Consider the following 22006-nt stretch of genomic DNA (forward strand, 5'->3'; position numbering starts at 1 on the left):
ATCACGTTTTTTGATCACAATCACTGGTCACGTGGATAAATGGGCTTTTATTTCTGATTATACCACGTGCGTTTATATTTATTTTGAAGTTCTAGAGCATCACTTTGTTTTTGGAATTTGTTTTGTCACCTATTCACATTCATTTGAATGGTCATATGCACCGGTCACGTGGATAATGGACTTTTATTTCTGATTATATCACGTGTAGATATATTCACTTTGGAGTTCTAGAGCATCATTTTGTTTTTGGAATTTGTCACATATTCACTTTGTACACTTGTTATCACTCTGTTTTTATACACATTTATAATTTAAACTTGTACATCAGGATAATTTATTGTATTTAGCGCACCAGACCTTCTTCACATATATTTATTTGTCCAATTCAGTTTTTGGATTTTGGTAGCAGCTTTATCATTTAATCAGCGCACCTTTTTCATTTTGCAAGAGTTCAGAAATATTTGTTGTATGGCCAGTAAGATTATTTTATTGCAAGATAAAATCTGCCTTCCCTAAAATTACTGTAATGTTTATTTCAAGGTTCCTATATTGCGGCATTGCCAAGCTGCTTACGATTTATGTGGCTAGTGTCTCTCAAAAAATACTCTCACACTCTAATATTTATCTCCTCCTCCTCTATTGCAGTCTAACGAAGCTGATTAAATACCGTCCAGTCACTGAATATGATTTGTGGCTGTTGCCTTTCCGATAATACATTTTAATGTTTATTTTAAGAAAAAACCTGCCTTGTCTCTCCCTCCTATATTATGGCCTAGCCTAAGTGTTTACATACTGTCTGGGTACTGAACAATATTTGATTGTATTGTCTCTCAAATAATACACTCTAATATCTATTTCAAGATAAAGCCTGCTTTGTCTTTCCCTTTTATAATGTGGCATAACCAAGCTGCATACATACTTCCCAGCCACTGAACCATTATTGTGGCTATTATCTCTCAGATAATGTATTCTAATTTTTAGTGCAAGATAAAAACTGCCTTGTCTTTTTCTATTTTCTACATAATTGTTTACAAACTATCCTGATCCTAGTCAAGTATATATTGTTGTGGTTTTAAATTGTTTTTGTCCAAAAGGCTCACAAATTATACTATTAAACTTTTTGGCACTGGCCAATTTTAAGTTACGGACTTTCCTATAGGTTTTAGATCTGTTGTGGTTGCTACTTTCACTAATCAATCCAGCCCTATTAGGGCTTGATAAAATAAATCAGGTGTCAGTCAAAACTACTCAAAAGAAATTTTGTGAAAATGAATAAAATTGGAGTGCTGCTGCTGTATTTAAGCCAAACTAAATACAAAAATGAAAACATCAATTACATATCCAAAATATGCGATGCCAGAACAAGGTGTTGCTGACGCTGTCTGTGAAAAATCATACTGTTCAGTAACATACAACTTGACAGCAACTTCCAAACATCTAAGTGTATGATTGTTGTTTTTCTTTATGTTGCCCTTGAAGCCACAATAAAAGGACCCTCATTCTGCTGTACAATATTTAAAAAAAATGTATTTTCTTTGTTAAATGTCCCTCATGGCAATGTCTAGCTCCCTATGCTCTTTTTTACCAATAGTTTACCTATTATTCTGCAATATTCCTTATTCTTGAAAATGTCAGGAAGTCAGTATCAATATTTGCTGTTAAGTTAGGTAAGGGTTTCACAAATTGTCATCGGGATTTGAAATAATATAAAGCAAATTCATTATTGTCTAATTAAAGAGAAATACACACAAAAAAACTCCTAGATTAGGAATTCAAGATAACTAATAAAAACAAATCACTATTAGTGGGTACAACTATTGTAATATATATATATATATATATATATATATATATATATATATATATATATATATATATAAAACATTCATCATTTCATAATTTAATACATTCACACAGGATTGTGATTCTTTGATGTTTATTAAACACTAGAAATGGTTTATTGACATTTTAAAATATGTTTCATGCCCAGTTACAGCAAGAGCAGCTGGTATCGAACACTAAACCTGTCTGGCAGGACTGCTGGTAAGTAATTCCATTTAGACAGTTAAAAAAGCCACTTTTGTTTTTTGGGTTTTGATATAGACCATTTGCTTTTCCGACACAGAAACTACTGCTGCCTCCGCTGCTGCCACCACTGCTGCTGCCGCTGCTGCCTCCGCTACTTCCGCTCCCACTGTTCACAGCTGCTGTTGATGATGCTGGTGCTACTGTTATAGTTGGTGTCTGGCAACCTGATTAGGTCATATTAAAAATAATTATTTATTATAAGTATATATCATGCAAAGTGTTTCAAACTATTTATATGTTTGCTTTTCTAACTCTTATGCAATAGATAAACAATTAAAGGTTTGATTTTTCCAGGAATCTGTAATACAATGACATATTACATAGAAATTATTATTTTGTTTTGTTTTTTTGCCGCTTATATAATTTACTGTATACTCCAAAATGACCCGTAAAGTCAGCATTTTGCTAATTTTGCGTTTGGTTGAATTTTATTAGTTCAGTTATTTATTTAAAGAAGTTTCCCTGTATAACAGGACAAATAATGTATCAAGCTAAAACATTTTTAACATATAGCCTTTAAAATGTATATTTATAAATCTCTGAAAGTATTATTGCAGTCTGTGAGCCTAATAGGGAACTTTTAAAAGAAAAATCAAGACAAGAGAGTGGTCATCACTGAGGCAGTAAGTCACAGACAGTAATCATTATCTGACAGAGGTTCTAACTTATTTCAATTTTACTGCAAAAATGTGGTTTTGTTTCTTACTGTGTCACCAGTGGAGAGATTTCACTGCACTTCCTGTCCCACAAGGAAGTGAGGGAAAATCTCCCTTGTGGGGACACAAGTCACAATAAAATTCTAACAAAGGTTAGAATTTAGGTTGTGTTTTTAGGGCTATGTTTTTCTCACTCTGTTCAAAAGTTTAAAAAAAAATTGACTGGGGATGGGCTCTTTTAAGTTATCCAGTAAGCAGTGCTTCAATAAGCAAGCTTGTTCCACATTGTACCTTATTTAGATTTTATTTCTTTGTTATTTTGCCTTTCAACTAATAATATGGTATCACTTTGGAAGGGAAACTTCACATTGTTTAGAGGATGCAATTAAAAGCAATTTTTAAAGCAACAATTAACAGTTTGGCACCTACCTGTACATTACTGTTTTCACCACACCACATCTTTCTCTACTCCCAAATGTCTTCTGGTAAGCGCCTTTAATTTATGGACCTAGCATTTCTCTTATCCTGCACTAGGTCATCCTCCTTTTAACTCTTCCAGATACAATAAAATAATCACCAAGTCTGCAGGTCTTTAATAACTCTATTGAATTTCATTTTGGTCACAGAATATAACTCTCTTAACTCTACTGAACCTTTCCAATTTATACACTATATTGTCTACATCTACACAGCTACTGCGGCTTGGTTGAGCAGGGTTCTCATTCCTATTGTTTTATAATTTTGTTGATGTTATAACAGAATGATTACCATGACTGACAAAAAGAACAATAGCACCTAACCCTAATAACTAGTGATTGGAATAGTCCTATGTGCCTAAACTAGAATTCCACTGCCATTACATAGTGCAGAATACTCACTTTGGAAAGATATCCCCAGAGTGGATTTCAGTGTGTTCATCAAAGGGTATTTGCCTTGGCCACAGAAATTGCCACTGAAGTCATCTAGGGGAAGAGCCCATACCATAGCACCTCCAAAGTTGTTCTTCATTAGCCACTCTGCCTATATGAAATAGAAGCCACAAAAAAATTACTTTAATGAATAAACAGCAAAAGAAAGATCACTAAAACCATTATTAAAAACATATATAAAGTCTACAAAATCAACACAATATGGGGTTGATTTGTTAAAACGAGGGAAAGCAAAATCTGGTGCAGCTATGCATAAAAACCAATCAGCATCCAGTTTTTTCCTTGTCAAAGCCTAATTAAACAAGCTAAAGTTAGAAGCTGATTAGCTACTATGCACATTTGCAACAGATTTTACACTCTCCGGTTTTAGTAAATTTTAACCCCTATGTGTCCTTAGACTCATATGCACCATTTATCATTAAATAACGACATCCATCTATCTATCTATCTATCTATCTATCTATCTATCTATCTATCTATCTATCTATCTATCTATCTATCTATCTATCTATCTATCTATCTATCTATCTATCTATCTATCTATCTATCTATCTATCTATCTATCTATCTATCTATCTATCTATCTATCTATCTATCTATCTATCTATCTATCTATCTATCTATCTATCTATCTATCTATCTATCTGATTTCACCTTGATCTTCCAACTCTTTGGGTTGTCATATCCAATCCATTCACTTCCTTTGTAGGCGTATGGGACTTCTTGTGGGCTGTTCCATACCTCTGTAGCTCCATTCAAAAATCCACAGATCTGTGGGAATATAGAAATGAATGAGTAACAGGTCATCATGTCTTCTTTGTAAATAGTTTATTTGTAACACATAGCCAGTACATTTATTGTTGGAATTTATGGTAGGGGATAAATGTGCAAGTTTACAATCTCAAAAAATAACATAAAAGGGAATAAGGGATACCTTTGTGCAGTGTCGGGGCAAGGTCACTTAGTGCCCAGGGCGAAAATGCCTAATTGTGCCCCCCCCCCCAAATGTATGATTATTGTGTGTCAGAACCCCCCCCCCCCCCCCCAAAAAAAAAAGAAAAAAAGATTCACACGCTAATTTTTACCATTACCCCTAAGCAAAAATTCCCCTTCCAAGTCAAAATTTTCCCTAAACAAAAAATGTACTCTTTTCCTGTACAAATCCTGTAATCTTCCCTATTAGCACAAATCCTCTACCACTCAAATTTCCCCTCTGAGCATAAATCTTCTCCCCTCTCCAAATCCCCCTCTCCCAGCACAAATCCCCCCCAAATACCCTCTCCTAGCACTAATCCTCCCCCCAATTTCCCCTCCTAGCACAAATCCCCCTATTCATTCCTAATTGCACAAATCCTTCCCCCCCAAATTGCTCTTCCTAACACGAACCCACCCTCCTAGTATGAATCCCCCTCCAGATCACCCCTTCTAGCACAATCCTCCAAATCCCCAACAGCGCCAGGGCAGCCGCCCCTTCTGCCCACCCCTTGTCCCGACCCTGCCTTTGTGGGCAGGTATTTTTTAGTTAAGATAAAATCTGTGCCTTTATTCCTGTTCCTATAAATCGCTGAGTTAGCACCACTGCCCTTATTAACACTATAAGTTCACCTAAACCCTGTGATACTCATTTTCTTGCTTTCCCTTATATTGGAAGTAAACCCCTATAGTTTTCAGCCAAGGAAGCTGCCATCTTGGCCTCTGTTTAATCGGCAACTGCTATGATGTATGATGTGACATATGATCAGTTATTACACCAGCCACTGATTATATCATGTGTACATCGGCCCATCTAATGTGACAGTTACATTCCCGGCATGTGCGGGAAATGTAACTGTGTTTTGAACTGTTAAATCTATGGGTTTACTTCCACTTTAAGCATTTCTAAAAAATAAATTCACAACTAGCAGAAATCAGGTTATAACATGGTAAATGAGTCCCAATCACAGCAAAGAAGACTAGGAGCTATACAACTGGGTTCAAGCATGTTTACTTTGATGGGGTACCAAAGGAAATATGCAGAATCAGATAAGTTTGAAATAAACTGTAGTTTTTGTGTTTATTACATATTCATACAAACAAGCAACAAGTGCAACCTTTGTTTTCAACAAACAAGCCAACATGGTTTTGAACAGATTTTAACCTAATGCCAGATATAACAATGTACCATGCATTAAAAAAAATGTTCTCAATCAGTGTACCTCAAAGTATGCCATAAATCCAGCTTCCTGTGTATATTTAGCAGCTGGACCTCCACCAGAAGTTGGGGCACCAAGGCCATTGTTAGAAGGATTTGAGAGTGTGAAGGTTCGTCCATAGGCTGGGAACCCAACCATAAGCTTTTCTGGTGCAGCTCCATTATTCTTCCAGTAATTCATAGCATAATCCTGAAAATTATTTAAAAAAATAAATACATCTGTTGAGGTATAGAGGTATAGATTGAAATATACAAGAAGGATAATCAATAAAACATACCACATTGAAGTAGATATAACCACCCTGATCAGCTGGGCCCTGGAAAAGGGGACTGTCCTCTCCTGTAAACCCTTCCCATGAACCACGCAGATCATATGTCATTACATTGATGAGGTCCAAGTATCTAATAATGGAACAGAACTTATTAGTCTCTTGCAAAACCCACTTGCATTACCATTAATGCCTTTCTAAATAAAATTATGCAGAATTTCAAGCATTATTTCATAACAAAACTTTCTTGCACTAAAATCTTTAAGTTTACCACAGCTTTTTTTGTAAATAACTCATATACATTGAAAATTACATTTCACAATAGGGGAAAATTTGTAGGGTAGATAAAAAGGGAAAATCTGGTAGGAACATCATAGTGGGGAAAATTCAACTTGTGTAAAATTAATATTATAAGTGGGATTGTACTTTCTCTGTGTTTGTGGATGATACAAATCTTCACCGCGTAATACAGCCCATGGAACGTGTCTTAATTTGTTAAACTAACAATAACTGATTGAGCAACTACAAGGCAATGGAAGTTCCATGTGGATAAATGTAAGTACTCTATTTGGAAAATAAAATATGCAGGCAATCTTGGTGTAAATCTGGGTTTGAATTTAGCAGATTTTTTAAATTGAATGTGATGGCATATGTCCTTTTCAGCCTAAATATAATTTAGTCTGAATGTATTTAATTTACTAGAAGAAACTGAATACCAATAACAATTTAGTATTGTTAAATACAAAAAATTCTGGTTATTTCAAGTGGAGGGAAAAAAAGGTTTAGTGTTCTAAAATCAGATACATTTTGTTCTATATATAAATCTTCTAGGCAGCTACCCCCAAAAAATATAATTTGCATTAAATTTGTCAGCCACCATTATAGACAGAAACAATATAGAATTCTCTAGACCAGTGGTCCACAACTCCGGTCCTCGAGACCCACTAACAGGCCAGGTTTGCAAGATAACTAAATTACATCACAGGTGATCTCATTTGCTGCTCAGCGATTGCAGTATTCTAGTCTGCATCTCCCCAAGGTAATACAGGCAGTCCCCGGGGGTTGCAAACATCTGACTTACAAACGACTCCTACTTACAAACGGAGAGAGACAACAGGAAGTGAGGAGAAATTTTACCCTAGGAAGGGAAATTCACTCCTGTAAGAGTTCTCATGGGAAAAAGGTGTCTCCACTGACGCATTATCACCAATCCTTGTTTTCACAACAACCCAAAATTTTCAAAATCCAGTTGTCATAGGGACAGAAAGTGAGGTGAAATCTTCTGAACAAGGGTAAAGACAGCAAAACAAATGGTACAAGGGTGTTAACCCTTCCATATGCTATCCAAAAAAACGTAAAAACTATTCTTTTGGCTGTAGCTACACTTAAAAAATGTACCTGTTCCGACTTACAAATTCGACTTAAGAACAAACCTACAGTCCCTATCTTGTTCGTAACCCGGAGACCACCAGTACTTAAAATCTGGCCTGTTAGTGGGCCCCGAGGACCAGAGTTGAGGACCACTGCTCTAGACATCTTTTTAGTATAACATAGATCATCCAGCTATCATAATATCTAATCTTCTATTATAACATATAGTATATACCATATTATAACATACACTGTTTCTCCAGTCACAATCATAACATGTCATAGAATCCTCCAGACATTTTTTTAATATTGAGTTCTCCAGCTACCATTAGAATATCTATTAGAATTCTTCAACCACCTGATAACATTTAAACCTTATAACGTCATTATAAGATACTATAGAATCTTACAGACAACCTTATAACTAGCATAAAGTAGAAGGCTCCAGCTACCATTTTAACATCTAATCTTCCATCCACAATTATAATATACCATAATATGCTTCAGCTATCATAACATCCACAGCCCCCATTGTAAATAAATCAGCCATTAATGATTATTAGCCCCCCATCAAGGTATTGTAGTTCCAAAAAGGAATTAACTATAGCCCCCATCTAGCCTTTGTTTGGAGCGGCTAGCAGCAGCCATCTGACTGTCATACCAGCACTGCTCCTGCTTCTTTCTGTTCCTGACCGACACAGAGGTGGTGGCATCTTTCAGGAAATGGAATGTGCTGAGGCAAACTGAGAAAAACTGGCGGCTGATATAGTGCTACAGGTAGTGCCTACTCTTTAACCACTATGTTATTTGCTACTTTATGAACATGATTACAGAGAGCTGGCAAAGTACATCATGTATACATAGGCATAAAGCATATTATATATGGAATATAATTGTAGGCACTTGTACAATAATGGCAACCACAGACAGAAGACCTGAGTCATCTGGCAGGAATGCTGGGGTGTTTGCCCAGGTACAGGGCCCTAGCGACATTGCTGGTCTTAATTTCCAGTCAAATAATGGTATATCAGGCTAGGATATTTAAACTATATAGGAATTGTAAGGCTAATGATCATTACAGAGTTAGATTATTGGGTAAGCAAAATACACTTAACCAGTGGGTGCCTGATCCACTTCACACACCCTTAGTAATATGTGATTCTCATAGACTTTCATTTTGTGGTCTGCATAGAAACTGAATAAAATGTATACATTTAGTTCAGTTGGGATATAGCAGATAATCTCATCCAGTATGAAGAGTATTTACATCAATGTTTAATAAAATATTGTTTCCAAAAAAGAACATTTATACAGAACTGTTTTTGCCAAGTTTAAATGCAATGAGGTGAAGGAGGAAGGCTTTCTAATACACCATATACATTTATGGGCACTTACTGAGATAACTGTGGAATCTGGTAAGCATTTTCAATTGTTGACTTGCCAGCAGACACTGCTGCAGACATGAGTAGACGAGGTCTGTTGGTCTGACTTGCTTCCTGAACAAATGCAGCATTCATTTCCTACAGCAGAGAATAAATAATAATAATAATAATTATAATAATAATAATAATAAAATGCAGAACTGTCTACACCTGTATAACAACAAAATATACAGGTGCATCTCATAAAATTAGAATATCATCAAAAGGTTAATTTATTTCAGTAATTGAATTCAAAAAGTGAAATATATATTTTATATAGGTGTGTTACACACAGAATTATATATTTTAAGCAATTCTTTATTTTAATTTTGAGGATTGTGGCTTACAGCTAGTGAAAAACCAAAATTCATTGTCTCAGAAAATTTGAATTTTACATAAGACCAATAAAAAAAAAAGATTTTTAATACAGAAATGTTGGCTTACTGAAAAGCATGTACATGTACAGTATAGTTTGCACTCAGTACAAGGTCAGGGGTCCTTTTGCATGAATTACTGCATCAATCTCAGCAGTGCCACAGGCTGATCACCTTTTTGCAATTGAAAATCAGATTTATGCAAACACCAACATAGGCTGATAATGGCAGAAAGTAGTAGGATAATTTGTGAAAGCACAAGGACCCATTGGGCGTACCACTGACTTTCATGACAGCTAGATTATGTGAATCTAATTTTTTGGACTCAAAATTGTGAAAAGGGTTGTGATGTATAGTGGCTCTGAGAATCAAAGTACCAACAGAGCAACAAAACTAATGGAAGGGGTTCCTGGTTACTGTTTTCAAACAAAAAGCCAAGGCTGGGGTCAAAATAATCTTCTCCCAAAAAATAAAATGAGTAGTTTAGTATGCAATCTACAATATTAGTATCTTAGTAATAAAAAAGACATAAAAACATTATGTCACACTGCCCTAATTGTGAGCCTTGTTTTATACCTGCAGCAGGACAGAGAATTGCTGCTGGGTTTGTGGAGGACTTCCTCTGTCTGAGTCTCCAGGATACTCCCAGTCAATATCCAGGCCATCAAAGCCATACTGCCTCAGAAAACTGATTGCAGAATTAATGAAAGTCTGACGGTTAGCAGAACTGGAAACCATGGTATTAAACCTGAAATAAAAGCAATATGTTGTTTTGTTGTAAGTGACTGTGTGAAGCTTCTTTTGACTACTTAAATAACAACATGTATGACAAATATTATCTTATTACCCAGAGGTTCCATAGTTCCAGCCTCCAACAGACAGAAGTGTTTTCAGTTCGCTGTTGCTGTAAATAAAAACAGGGAGACGTTTTTCTTGGCTAATAATAACTAATAAAACATTCAATAGCTGCAACCTTTAATCAAAGAGGAAATCTCAAATCAAAACTATAAGTGAACTTTCCTGCTATTTTCTGTTTATTTTTTATAGATGATTAAAGTATAATTACTGGCTAAATCCAGAGAGTAGGTTTACATACTATTTTTTTAGGCCATTGAAGGAAGCATAGAGGGTTGGATCATTCCATTCAAACGTCTGAATCTGGTTGTTGGTCATAGTGGCAAAGGCGTAGATCAGGTGAGTACACATGCAGGGGTCCACATTATCTGGCATGTACTTTGCAGCTCCAGGGTAGTACTGGGCCCAGTTGGTAAAGTAGCATACCAACTTGAAAGAAAAGCCTGGTTTGATAAGAACAGAATGGTAGTCAATGCAACACTAAAAAAATGAATTATGTCTACAAAAATGCTCTATGGTGGAAAATAATGAAATGTGCACAATTTTCAGGTCTTAGGCATAGACATGTATCTATAAATACAGATAGGGTACAGGGAGGGTACAGATGTAGAATTAGCCAGTGGAAAGCAAGTTTCAGAGGGCAGAAATGGGGGCATTAGCGGTAGGGTGTTCGGAGCCCCTATACCCAGGGTGGGTACGGGGAAAAATCAAGAGAGCAGCCTAAAAACATCAAAATTACGAGGCTTATATACCAATGCCAGAAGCCTGGCCAACAAGATGGGAGAGCTGGAGCTGCTGATGTTTGAGGAGGACTTAGATTTTGTGGGGATAACTGAGACTTGGTTTGACAGCTCTCATGACTGGATGGCGACCATTCAGGGGTATTCCCTTTATCGCAGAGATAGAGAGGGTAAAAAAGGGGGAGGGGTATGTTTGTATATTAAGAACAGTGTAAAGGTAAATATGAGGGATGATATTAATAATGGAGCTATGGACGAGGCAGAATCCCTATGGGTAGAGCTTCAAAGGAAAGGCACGGTGGGGAAGGTAATATTGGGCGTATGCTATAGGCCCCCAAACCAGAGGGAGGAGGGTGAGGTGGACCTCATGTTACAGATAGGATTGGCAGCAAGGATGGGAAATGTCATTATAATGGGGGACTTTAATTATCCTGATATAGACTGGGCAGAAGGAACCGCGCATTCAGCCAAGGCTCGGCAGTTCCTAAATGTTTTGCAGGACAATTTCATGGGTCAGATGGTGAATGCACCGACAAGAAACAATGCGGTACTTGACCTACTGATTACCAACAATACAGACCTGCTCACGGATATAGAAATACGGGACAACTTAGGGAACAGTGACCATAGGTCAATTGGTTTCAGTATTAATTACAGTAATAGGAAACACAAGGGTAATATAAGGACACTGAATTTCAAAAGAGCCAATTTCCCTAAACTGCGCTCACTGCTAGAAAATATCAAATGGGATAGAACCCTGGGAACAAAGAACACGGAGGAAAAATGGGAGTGCTTCAAGAGCATACTTAACAAGGGGGTGGGCCAGTGCATTCCACTGGGAAATAAATTTAAAAGAGCAAAACTAAACCCTGGGTGGCTAAACTCCAACATAAAAATGTATATTAGAGCTAAAGAAAAGGCCTTCAAAAAATACAAGACTGAGGGGTCATTGGCAGCATTTAAGCATTACAAAGAGTGTAATAAGAAATGTAAAGATGAAATCAGGGCGGCTAAAATAGAACACGAGAGACATATAGCGGAGGAGAGTAAAAAGAACCCCAAGAAATTCTTTAAGTATATAAACAGTAAGAAAGCGAGGCCAGAACACATTGGCCCCATAAAAGATGATAAAGGAAAAATGGCCACTGAGGACAGAGAAAAGGCGGAAGTGTTAAATAATTTCTTTTCTTCAGTCTTCACAAAGGAATCGGGGGGCTACATGAACCCCGCTTGTAAGGCCGAACTAAATAATACACCTCAGGAAGTGCCGCCATGGCTAACAGAGGATAGACTTAGAGCTAAACTAGAGAAACTTAACATAAATAAATCCCCGGGACCGGATGGCTTGCACCCAAGGGTTCTGAATGAGCTCAGTCAGGTGATTGCCAGACCATTATTCTTGATCTTTAAGGATAGTTTACAGACAGGTATGGTGCCAGCTGATTGGAAAAAAGCCAACGTGGTACCAATATTTAAAAAGGGGCCGAGATATATCCCGGGTAACTATAGGCCGGTCAGCCTAACATCTGTAGTCTGCAAAATTTTGGAGGGGATGATAAGGGACCACATACAAGACTTTAGTAATGAAAACGGTATTATAAGTAGTAATCAGCATGGATTCATGAAAAATCGTTCATGCCAAACCAATCTATTAACCTTCTACGATGAAGTGAGCTGCCACTTAGATAAAGGTAAGCCTGTGGATGTGGTGTATCTGGACTTTGCAAAGGCCTTTGACACCGTTCCCCACAAACGCTTACTGTACAAACTAAGGAAGGTAGGTATGGACCATAAGGTGAGTACCTGGATAGAGAACTGGCTCCAGGGGAGAGTACAGAGGGTGGTGATTAATGGGGAGTACTCGGATTGGGCGGGTGTGGAAAGTGGGGTCCCCCAGGGTTCTGTCCTGGGACCAATCCTGTTTAATTTATTCATAAATGATCTAGAGGAGGGGATATCTAGTACAATCTCAGTATTTGCAGATGATACTAAATTAGGCATGCCAATATCTTCTATGCAGGATGTGGAAATCTTGCAAGCAGACCTGAACAAAATAACGGGGTGGGCAACTACATGGCAGATGAGATTTAATGTAGAAAAATGTAAAGTAATGCACTTGGGGGCCAGAAACCAGAAAGCAAGCTACTCACTAGGGGGGGAACCTCTGGGTGAGTCTAGGATGGAAAGGGACCTGGGGGTACTGGTAGACAACAGGCTTGGAAGTGGCATGCAATGCCAAGCCGCTGCAAGCAAAGCCAACAGAATACTGGGTTGTATAAAAAAGGGGATTCACTCCAGAAATAAAGAGATTATTCTTCCACTCTACAAGACTCTGGTCCGGCCACATCTGGAGTATGCTGTCCAGTTCTGGGCACCGGTCCTCAGGAAGGATGTGCTGGAACTGGAGAAAGTCCAGAGAAGGGCAACAAAAATAATTAGGGGAATGGAGGACATCGGCTATGAGGAAAGACTACAAGCACTGAACCTATTCTCTCTGGAGAAGAGACGCTTGAGGGGGGATATGATATCAATGTACAAATACTGTACTGGCGACCCGAGCATAAGGAACAAACTATTTAGAGTAAGGGAATACAATAAGACACGTGGCCACTCACTAAAACTAGAGGAAAGGCGGTTTAACCTTAAAGTGCGTAAGGGGTTCTTCACTGTAAGAGCGGTAAGGATGTGGAATTCTCTTCCGCAAGCAGTCGTATCAGCGGGGAGCATTGATAGTTTCAAAAAACTATTGGATGGACACCTTAAAGACCACAACATACAGGGGTATACAATGTACGGTTAAAAGCAAACACACACACATAGGTTGAACTGGATGGACTTGTGTCTTTTTTCAGCCTCACTAACTATGTAACTATGTAAATGCATGACCCTGCAGAACAGAGGTCTCTGTAAATTACAGCAGCCGAAACTCAAATACTTTACTAGTTATTTTTCAAGGACACAAACAATAAGCTATGAAACATCTAGAAACCTAAACATGAATTAGTACTAGGAAGAAAATACAAAATGATCCGGTATTAAAAGGGAGGAGGCAAGAGGGCTTCCAGAGGCATTTGTAGCAAGAAAAAAGCCCAGACATTTAATTGGGCTGATGCTGAGCAGTGGGCATAGCTTGTGGTTTGTTTAGGTTGGCCACCTGTGCAGTAGCCAGTACAGTGCAGATGCCCCATGCTGTGCCTAACCTATGTGCTGCAGAATGCTGACTGTTCTTTGGTATAAGGTACTCCTTCAAAGTACAATATGGGTGCATCTGACGAGCCATATTAGTTGTCTAGATCCAGTTATACATAAATGTAGTGCCAAGGATGACCAGATTAGCCCGAGTGTTCTGCACTCACACTATAAGATGCATAAAGAGTCAAGCAGTTACAAGCACTGTTACTGAAAGGTAGTGTGACAAGCGGCTTGTTTGAGATAGCAATATTCCTAAAACATTGTGGTTGAAGTTGTGAAAATTGTAGTTTAGATATTAGGCAATTGATGAGTTTATTTTCCTAGCAAAGGATGTGTTAAGCCAGAAAGTTGTGCATGTATGACCTTTCTGTGCGTTACAGAGTCCTTGTCCTTGGTTCCTAATTCTAAGTCATTGGATCCTAAGCATACATAGGTAAGATTGCTAAAATCGGTGCTGTATCTTCTCCTATCTCAGAGAGGTTGCTGCATGTAAAATAGGATTCCATGCTTTTGCCTTGCTTTTTCACCAATTAGACCCCTCCCTTTATAACGGGTGACATGATTATGTTGCAATTCTTGAGTCTTTGATGGTTGCCGTGCTAAGCTAGCTGCTATCTTGAGTTTTCAAGTGTCTGTTCTCATATTTTTATATGAATGCCTGTGGGATGATGCTATGGAGAACCACCTTAAGGATTCTCACTTCTTTGGAAGAACATCTAGAGTAGTTTCAGATGATCTTCAATCTGGTTGTCCCTTTTAAACCCTTTGTCACCTGTCTTTAAGTAGAGGGTCATTTGCAGCTGGTAAGCTTGCATTTCTTCCATTGAGGTGGCCATTTTTTAGCACAAATTTTCAAATTTCGGTGATGGAAATTCACTATGTTGATGTGATCCCATGAGCACTTAAGAAGAGGATTCTTTATTCAAAAATACTTTTTTATTCACCTGATTATCTTTGATCTATACATGTTGAACATTTTTTCAGATATCTGGTTATATTACATGTATTTTAAATATTAATTCAAGTTTGTACTCGATATGTGTTATTTTATTTTTAGCGCAGCTCAGTATATTGTAGTTTTGCCTTGACATGTTTTCGTTTTCATAGGAGCTGAATGAAGGAAGATGACCATGCCTCACCTTTGCTCTTAACACTCTCCAAATTAGTCTCCTTTTAGCTGAAATGTGAAAATCAAAAGGGGAGGCATGGCCCAAATATTGCATGCAATTAAATATCTGTTGAGCTCATGCCTTGATGTGTCTTTTGCTGGCCATACACTATACGAAAAATCATTTGGAAAGTTTGTTCGTTTTTTAGCCATTTAATGAGCACAAATCAGTAATAGGTTACTGATTTGCTGATTACAGCAACGTTTTTGAGCCCAAAAAAAAAATGACAAGTTTTGAAATTTTCTGCCGAACGAACAATAAATTGAATTGAATTTGAAATTTGGCTTGCTGGGGACCCTAAACCGTGCTACATTGAGACCGTACCATCTTTGTGATACACTGTATCAGCATTCCCTGTCGGAATATATTTATACACATGCGTTTTTCCTTCTTTTATATTTTCAATTGGATATAGGTCTATATGATATATATTTTTTATATATATGTTCAATAAAGATATAGTTTTTACTACAACTGCTTGATACTTGTGATCCTCCTCTTCCCATCAGCCTATACAAAGCCCCATCTTTTTTCTTTGTTTTTGGTAATAATAAATTGAAAGGTTAATGTGTTTTTTGTCCAAACTGTTTGCACTAGGATTATGTGGAAAAAACTAACAAAAAACAGATTCATTTATGTTCATTGAATGATTTATTGGTCATTACATGATGGCACTATTGTTTGCTCTCACAGCCTCAAGTGTTCATTTTTCAAAAATGAATTTGAACGATTTTTCGTATAGTGCATGGACAGCATTAGGCTAGATCTTTGTAGGAGCTGGATTCAGAAGATAACCATGCTCCACCTTTGCTTGGAACACTTTACCAATTGACCCCCTTTCAAGAGAAACAGTGGAAGGGAGAGGAGGAATGGCCCAAACATTGCATGCAATTAAATATGTATTGAGCTATTCAGTTTGAGCACAGGTTCAGGTCCCATATTTGAAGGTACTTGGAAAGTATCAGAAAAGCCTCCCTCTTTGAAGCCCATGGAGACAACTAATGCCTCGTACACACGCATCGAACGTCTGATCGGCCGATTTTCAGCTTGTTAGTATGATGCTTTCGACAACCGACTCCGACTTTTCGGCCGAACAAAACCTGGTGTGCAGGCTATAACATTTTTGTTGGCCGTCAACAGAACGGCCGATTTTCCGTCAGTCAGTACAGATTTCGGCAGACAAATATCTGATGAGCAAGACTGGGCATGCTCAGAGAAGAAAAAACACACGGAAAGTAAACCAGTACATGACATCACTTCTGAAGTTGGTTTTTGTTGACAGAGAAAATTTGTGTGCAGTCTAGCGCACATTTCAACCAACACAACAACACTCTGGACAAAAGACGGCCGATCGGTCGGCCGATAATCGTTGCGTGTGTATGAGGCATAACTCTTGTGGAAAAGGAACCAGCTGTATTCACTAAACTTAGCTGTAAGTGTAATTAGTTCTGTCCATGCATTTGGGCACTGGTGTATGATAATTATAAAAAAAAAAGAACAAATTAGAAAACACGAAACAATATTGTTTTTTTTTTTCTTTTTCACTTACCTAACTGCACATGCAGTAGGAGGGCCAAACCTGAAACAGAAATATTTGGGGAAAAAGATGAGTATTATCTACACAAGTAAAAAGACCTCAGATTATAAAGAACTAGAAGAAGAGTTATAAGAAACGTACCCGCTAGCAGCACCTTGTTCATCTTGACGAAGTAGGCACCTTAATGTCAGCTCTCACTTATATAGGCATCAGTCACCTTCACTTTGTCAAAGAATGTCCAGCACACATTGCTTTTATTGACATGAAAGATAAAGCATGATTTTAAATATGTAATTACAGTACAGCAGTGTTTTATATTTTCGGTTAAGTTGCTGGATGTGCCCCAATACAAATCACTCAAGCTGAGATGTTTGATGGTTAGAATTATGGTTAGAATTATGACACTGGCAAAGCTTGTAAAGGGAAGCTAATCAGATGTTATGTAACAAACTGCTTATCAGACAGTGTGTGTGGCCTGTTCTATGTATGAATCATATCTTTAAATCAGCTTCTAGGTTTCCAGCTTGCAAACATGTAAAACTTGGGAATTATGATGTTCTGCAATGCTTTTAAGCATGCATATGTGGCAACACATATATCCGTAAAACAATCTTTTCAATATTCTGATTAACAATAGAGATTTTCCCCATTGTCTGCTTACAAGAAGTCAGTGTTGAGACACTTGGTTAGCGCTGCCAGGGCATGTACTCCGCCAATGTGGAATTCACCACATTCACCTACTTTACACCAATGGCTTCTCACTCTCAAAGTGGAAGACATCAAGCAAACAAAGTCTAACCAGTTCGCTACAAAACACAAATGAGCGATTTACCAAAACATAGTGTTACAGGATAGAATTTTCTTGCACGGAGGAATCTGAGATGATCTTGTTGGGTTGATTCTTGTAAAATATTGTTTTTTTTTCTGCTGTATATGTTGAGTACAAGGACACTTGTGTTACTCTTCAGATGTGGCAGGGGTGTCTGGGTTGTTCTGGTGACCCTGGCGCACAGCTCCCCTTCCCCCAGGGGCTTAATGATCAGTTATTTTTTCCCCCCTGCCTTTTTTTCTCCTCCTTTCTTAGCTATTCCTGTGCTAGAACTTATCTTCTCTTCTATTTCTTTTTGATACTCTCCCAATCCATAGCAGGATTAATAGCGGGATATTGTCAGATGTCTTTCATGTTATTATGCTCTTCAAGCTGTTTTTAACTCGAGGTTGCCTAATGAGGATCACATCTTGAGGGGCTCAACAAACATACCGAAGGAATATTGGCCAAACATTTGTACATATGGTATGGAATAGTGGTAATTTTGGAACTAACCCCTCTACCTATGTCTTTTAGGGCTTGGATAGCCCTGGACTGCGGGTCCATATAATTGGATAGATGTGCGTATAGGCCCTATTTACCTGCCTGAAGTACCTTTCAATCTGAGGAGAGGTAAGTATAAATGGACCCTCTTTTCAATACATCAGATGCCCCCTGAGATTTTTGGTTCTCTACTATGGTTATTAATAAAGAAGTAATTCCCATATGTACCCCCTTTTCCAGGTCAATTTTGCTATCATTTAGGACAAGTTTGGGGATATACCTCCTACAAACTACACAGAAAAAGGTCCCTTGAGCCTGGCTTAAGTTGTTGCAATATAAACACTAGGTGAGTGTCTGTACTACTCATTTCAATCCCTCTATATAATCAACAGCATTTCCTACTTCTCCCCTTTGTTCAGCCATGTATGACTTTTTCGGAATATGTACCATCATCTGATGACTAGTCTCAGATGTTGGAGGTATGGTAACCGTGGATATATGGCGAACAATGTATAATATATGTGCCCATATCCCTAGATTGATTGGATCTGGGGGTGAACGCACATATGGATGAACAAACCAGGAAGAGGATACCTATTTGCTGAGGGGTGATTATACCCCAAGATGCTTAAGTGGAGCCATATTTAGCAGGTTGGTTATAAAATACAGAATACAATACAGACGTTTATTTGAACTATTGGCAGCTATTTTGCAAATATAAATATACACCTATTGATACTTTGATTCACAGCCTTGACCTTGATGACACAGTTGGGACCTAATATATCGGATTTTATGCAAGAAATTTCTTTTTGATGCCTATATAGTTTATGTGTGGTATTATCTTCTGAACAGCCTATGCATCGCTATAGCCCTGTCGCCTAACACAAGTCACTGTTCAAAAAGGGTCAGTACAAAACTTGAGCCAAATATAAAAATATTCAGCAGCATGATGTATGTTATATTATTGAACATGTAAACTGAAATGTAATTACCTGTATTTATGTTACTCATAGAAACATCGGTCTGTTATGGTCTCTCCGGCCCTGAGGAAGCCTTAAGAGAAACGCGTCGGCTTGCTGGGGACCTACCGTGACCGAATTCAGCTTGAGACCCATCATCCACCTACACAGGCTTTGTTGTTCGCTCTAATCCCTTGTGGGATATGTTTCTATTTAAACAGTGATGTTAGAATTTGATTTTAACAATTTTGTATGTTATTTTGTTGCTATCATACATGCATGGTAATCCATGCTTGTTTTTTACTTGCTATAATAAAATGTATTTTTGATTTTACAATTGGTTTTGGTTCTGATCCTTCTACTCCCACTGGCCCGCAAAGCCCCACCTTTTTCTATTCCAATGTTCTCCACTAATCTTCAACAGGGGTAAGGGCCTATCTTACACGGCATTTTTTTGTTTACATCTTGAAAGTTGTGCATGTGTGTGTGTATATATATATATATATATATATATATATATATATATATATATACAGTTGTGTTCAAAATTATTCAACCCCCACTGAAATTGATTGTTTTGGCCAGTTTGACATTGATTTTGATCATTCAGTCATCCTGCTTACAATTAAATCAAAGAGGCACGTGTAGGTCAGACAATTATAACATAACATTTATAATGAAATAACCACAAATGTCTTTTCTGTGCTCACATCATTATCAGTTTTATTCAACCCCCAAGTGACATTCAATCTTAGTACTTAGTACAACATCCTTTTACAGTTATAACAGCTTTTAAACGTGAAGCATAGCACAAGTGTCTTGCAGCGATCTACGGGTATCTTCGCCCATTCGTCATGGGCAAAAGCCTCCAGTTCAGTCACATTCTTAGGCTTGTGCACAGCAACTGCTTTCTTTAAGTCCCACCAGAGGTTCTCAATCGGATTTAAGTCTGGTGACTGTGATGGCCACTCCAAAATGTTCCAGCCTTTAATCTGCAACCATGCTCTAGTGCAGTGTTTCCCAACTCTGGTCCTCAGGGCCCACTAACAGGCCAGATTTTAAGTATTACCTTGGGGAGATGCAGACTAGTATACTGCAATCACTGAGCAGAAAATTATATCACCTGTGATGTATTTCAGTTTTCTTGCAAACCTGGCCTGTTAGTGTGCCCTGAAGGCCGGAGTTGAAAAACACTGCTTTAGTGGACTTGGAGGTATGCTTGGGATCATTGTCCTGTTGAAAGGTCCAACGTCTCCCAAGCCTCAGGTTTGTGACGGACTGCATCACATTGTCATCCAATATCTCCTGGTACTGAAGAGAATTCATGGTACCTTGCACACGCTGAAGCTTCCCTGTACCTGCAGAAGCAAAACAGTCCCAAAGCATGATTGACCCCCCGCCATGCTTCACAGTAGGCAAGGTGTTCTTTTCTTCATAGGCCTTGTTCTTCCTCCTCCAAACATAGCGTTGATCCATGGGCCCAAACAGTTCTAATTTTGTTTCATCAGTCCACAGAACACTATCCCAAAACTTCTGTGGTTTGTCCACATGACTTTTGGCATACTGCAGTCGACTCTTCTTATTCTTTGGAGACAGCAAGGGGGTGCGCCTGGGAGTTCTGGTATGGAGGCCTTCATTACGCAGTGTGCGCCGTAGTCTGAGCAGAAACTTCAGTACCCACATCTGACAAATCTTTTCTCAGTTCCTCAGCAGTCACACGGGGACTTTTCTCCACTCTACGCTTCAGGTAGCGCACAGCAGTCAAAGTCTGCATCTTCTTTCTGCCACAACCAGGTAGCGTTTCAACAGTGCCCTTTGCCTTGAATTTGCGAATGATGCTTCCTATGGTGTCTCTTGGTATGTTTAACATCTTTGCAATCTTCTTATAGCCATTGCCCTTCCTGTGAAGAGTAATCAACTCTTCTCTTGTCTTCCTGGACCATTCTCTTGACTTCACCATGTTTGTAACCACACCAGTAAATGTCTAGAAGGAGCTGAGTATCACAGTCATTTTAAAGCTGCCTAATTGGTGCTTATTAGGCTTTATTGCTGCTCCCTGACATACACAGGTGTTTTCAATACCTGATTGAAAACACTTCAATGAACCTCTGTTCTTCAGAGTGGTAGTCTTTAAGGGGTTGAATAATTGTGTCAATGAAGAATTCACAAAATAAACATTTACTACTGTATTTCAAAACCAATTGATGTCATTTTAGTTGCATATGGTTCTTTAAGAAGTCCTTGTAGGATTTCATTCTGAATACAATTACAAATGTACACTAAATTCCCTAAAACCCTTTACAGCATTGGGGGTTGAATAATTTTGAACACAACTGTATATATTGGGGGTTTTTTTGGTGCCTCAAGCCAAGTCAAGAGTGGGACTTTATGGGCAGGTAGATGCAAGTATTGATGTGTAGGTATACAATATATATAATAAATAAATATATACAAAGAATAATCAAAAATATATGGTTCCACAAAAGGATGAAGAAGTCAAAAACAATAATTTATTTACAAAAATAATTTTCCAAGTATATTGGATAACATAATGGTGAGTATAGTGCTTGGGGTAAGGAGCCCAAGTGTGAGAAGGTAGAAAAAAAGGGTTGATTCCAAGGAATCAGTGACAATAGTGCAAAAGGTGACAAGTTTTGGGATTTTTTGGGCTGTATTTCAGTAGATGTTAAAAGGACTAGGTGTCCTCCCAAAAAGGTCCCAATTAGCTGACGCGTTTCGGCTCACAGGCCTTTTTCAAAGCTTAAGTGTCACTCAGAGTTTGTTCTGTGAAAAACAAAGTTGTATTTCACTTTATTTTGGGGCCTTATTTTAGCCATAGGTAAAATACAAAAAATGAGTAGAAGATTATTTCCACATACATTAATGGTGCTGGCGGCTAGTGCGTCAGGGTCCCCTATCCTTATTATGGTCACAGCGGGA

At 38.1% G+C, this 22006-nt stretch overlaps 1 protein-coding gene across 1 annotated transcript; it reads right to left on the bottom strand.

The window, feature by feature from the left end:
• Positions 1-1955: 1955 nt before the first annotated feature.
• Positions 1956-16853, bottom strand: LOC309546247 (acidic mammalian chitinase-like). The gene is made up of 10 exons (XM_082245821.1): positions 16805-16853; positions 10396-10597; positions 10147-10203; positions 9876-10047; positions 8900-9024; positions 6143-6266; positions 5869-6054; positions 4328-4444; positions 3623-3764; positions 1956-2252 (listed from the first exon to the last, which is right to left on the bottom strand). The coding sequence occupies exons 2-10, from the start codon at positions 10527-10529 to the stop codon at positions 1981-1983; spliced, it is 1329 nt and encodes a 442-aa protein (XP_082101947.1). The 5' UTR covers positions 10530-10597; positions 16805-16853; the 3' UTR covers positions 1956-1980.
• Positions 16854-22006: the final 5153 nt, after the last annotated feature.

Source organism: Pelophylax lessonae (genome assembly GCF_965119305.1).
Source record: "Pelophylax lessonae genome assembly, chromosome: 2".
In the NCBI taxonomy this organism is placed as follows: domain Eukaryota; kingdom Metazoa; phylum Chordata; class Amphibia; order Anura; family Ranidae; genus Pelophylax; species Pelophylax lessonae.

What these genes read in the sequence shown, in the direction of transcription:
- LOC309546247 (XM_082245821.1), bottom strand. Translation starts at nt 10,529, where the DNA reads ATGCCAGATAATGTGGACCCCTGCATGTGTACTCACCTGATCTACGCC. An exon ending in TGGAACTATGGAACCTCTGG is followed by an intron (nt 10,048 to 10,146) that starts GTAATAAGATAA and finishes CTTTTATTTCAG; the next exon opens with GTTTAATACCATGGTTTCCA. An exon ending in GATTTATGGCATACTTTGAG is followed by an intron (nt 4,445 to 5,868) that starts GTACACTGATTG and finishes ATATTCCCACAG; the next exon opens with ATCTGTGGATTTTTGAATGG.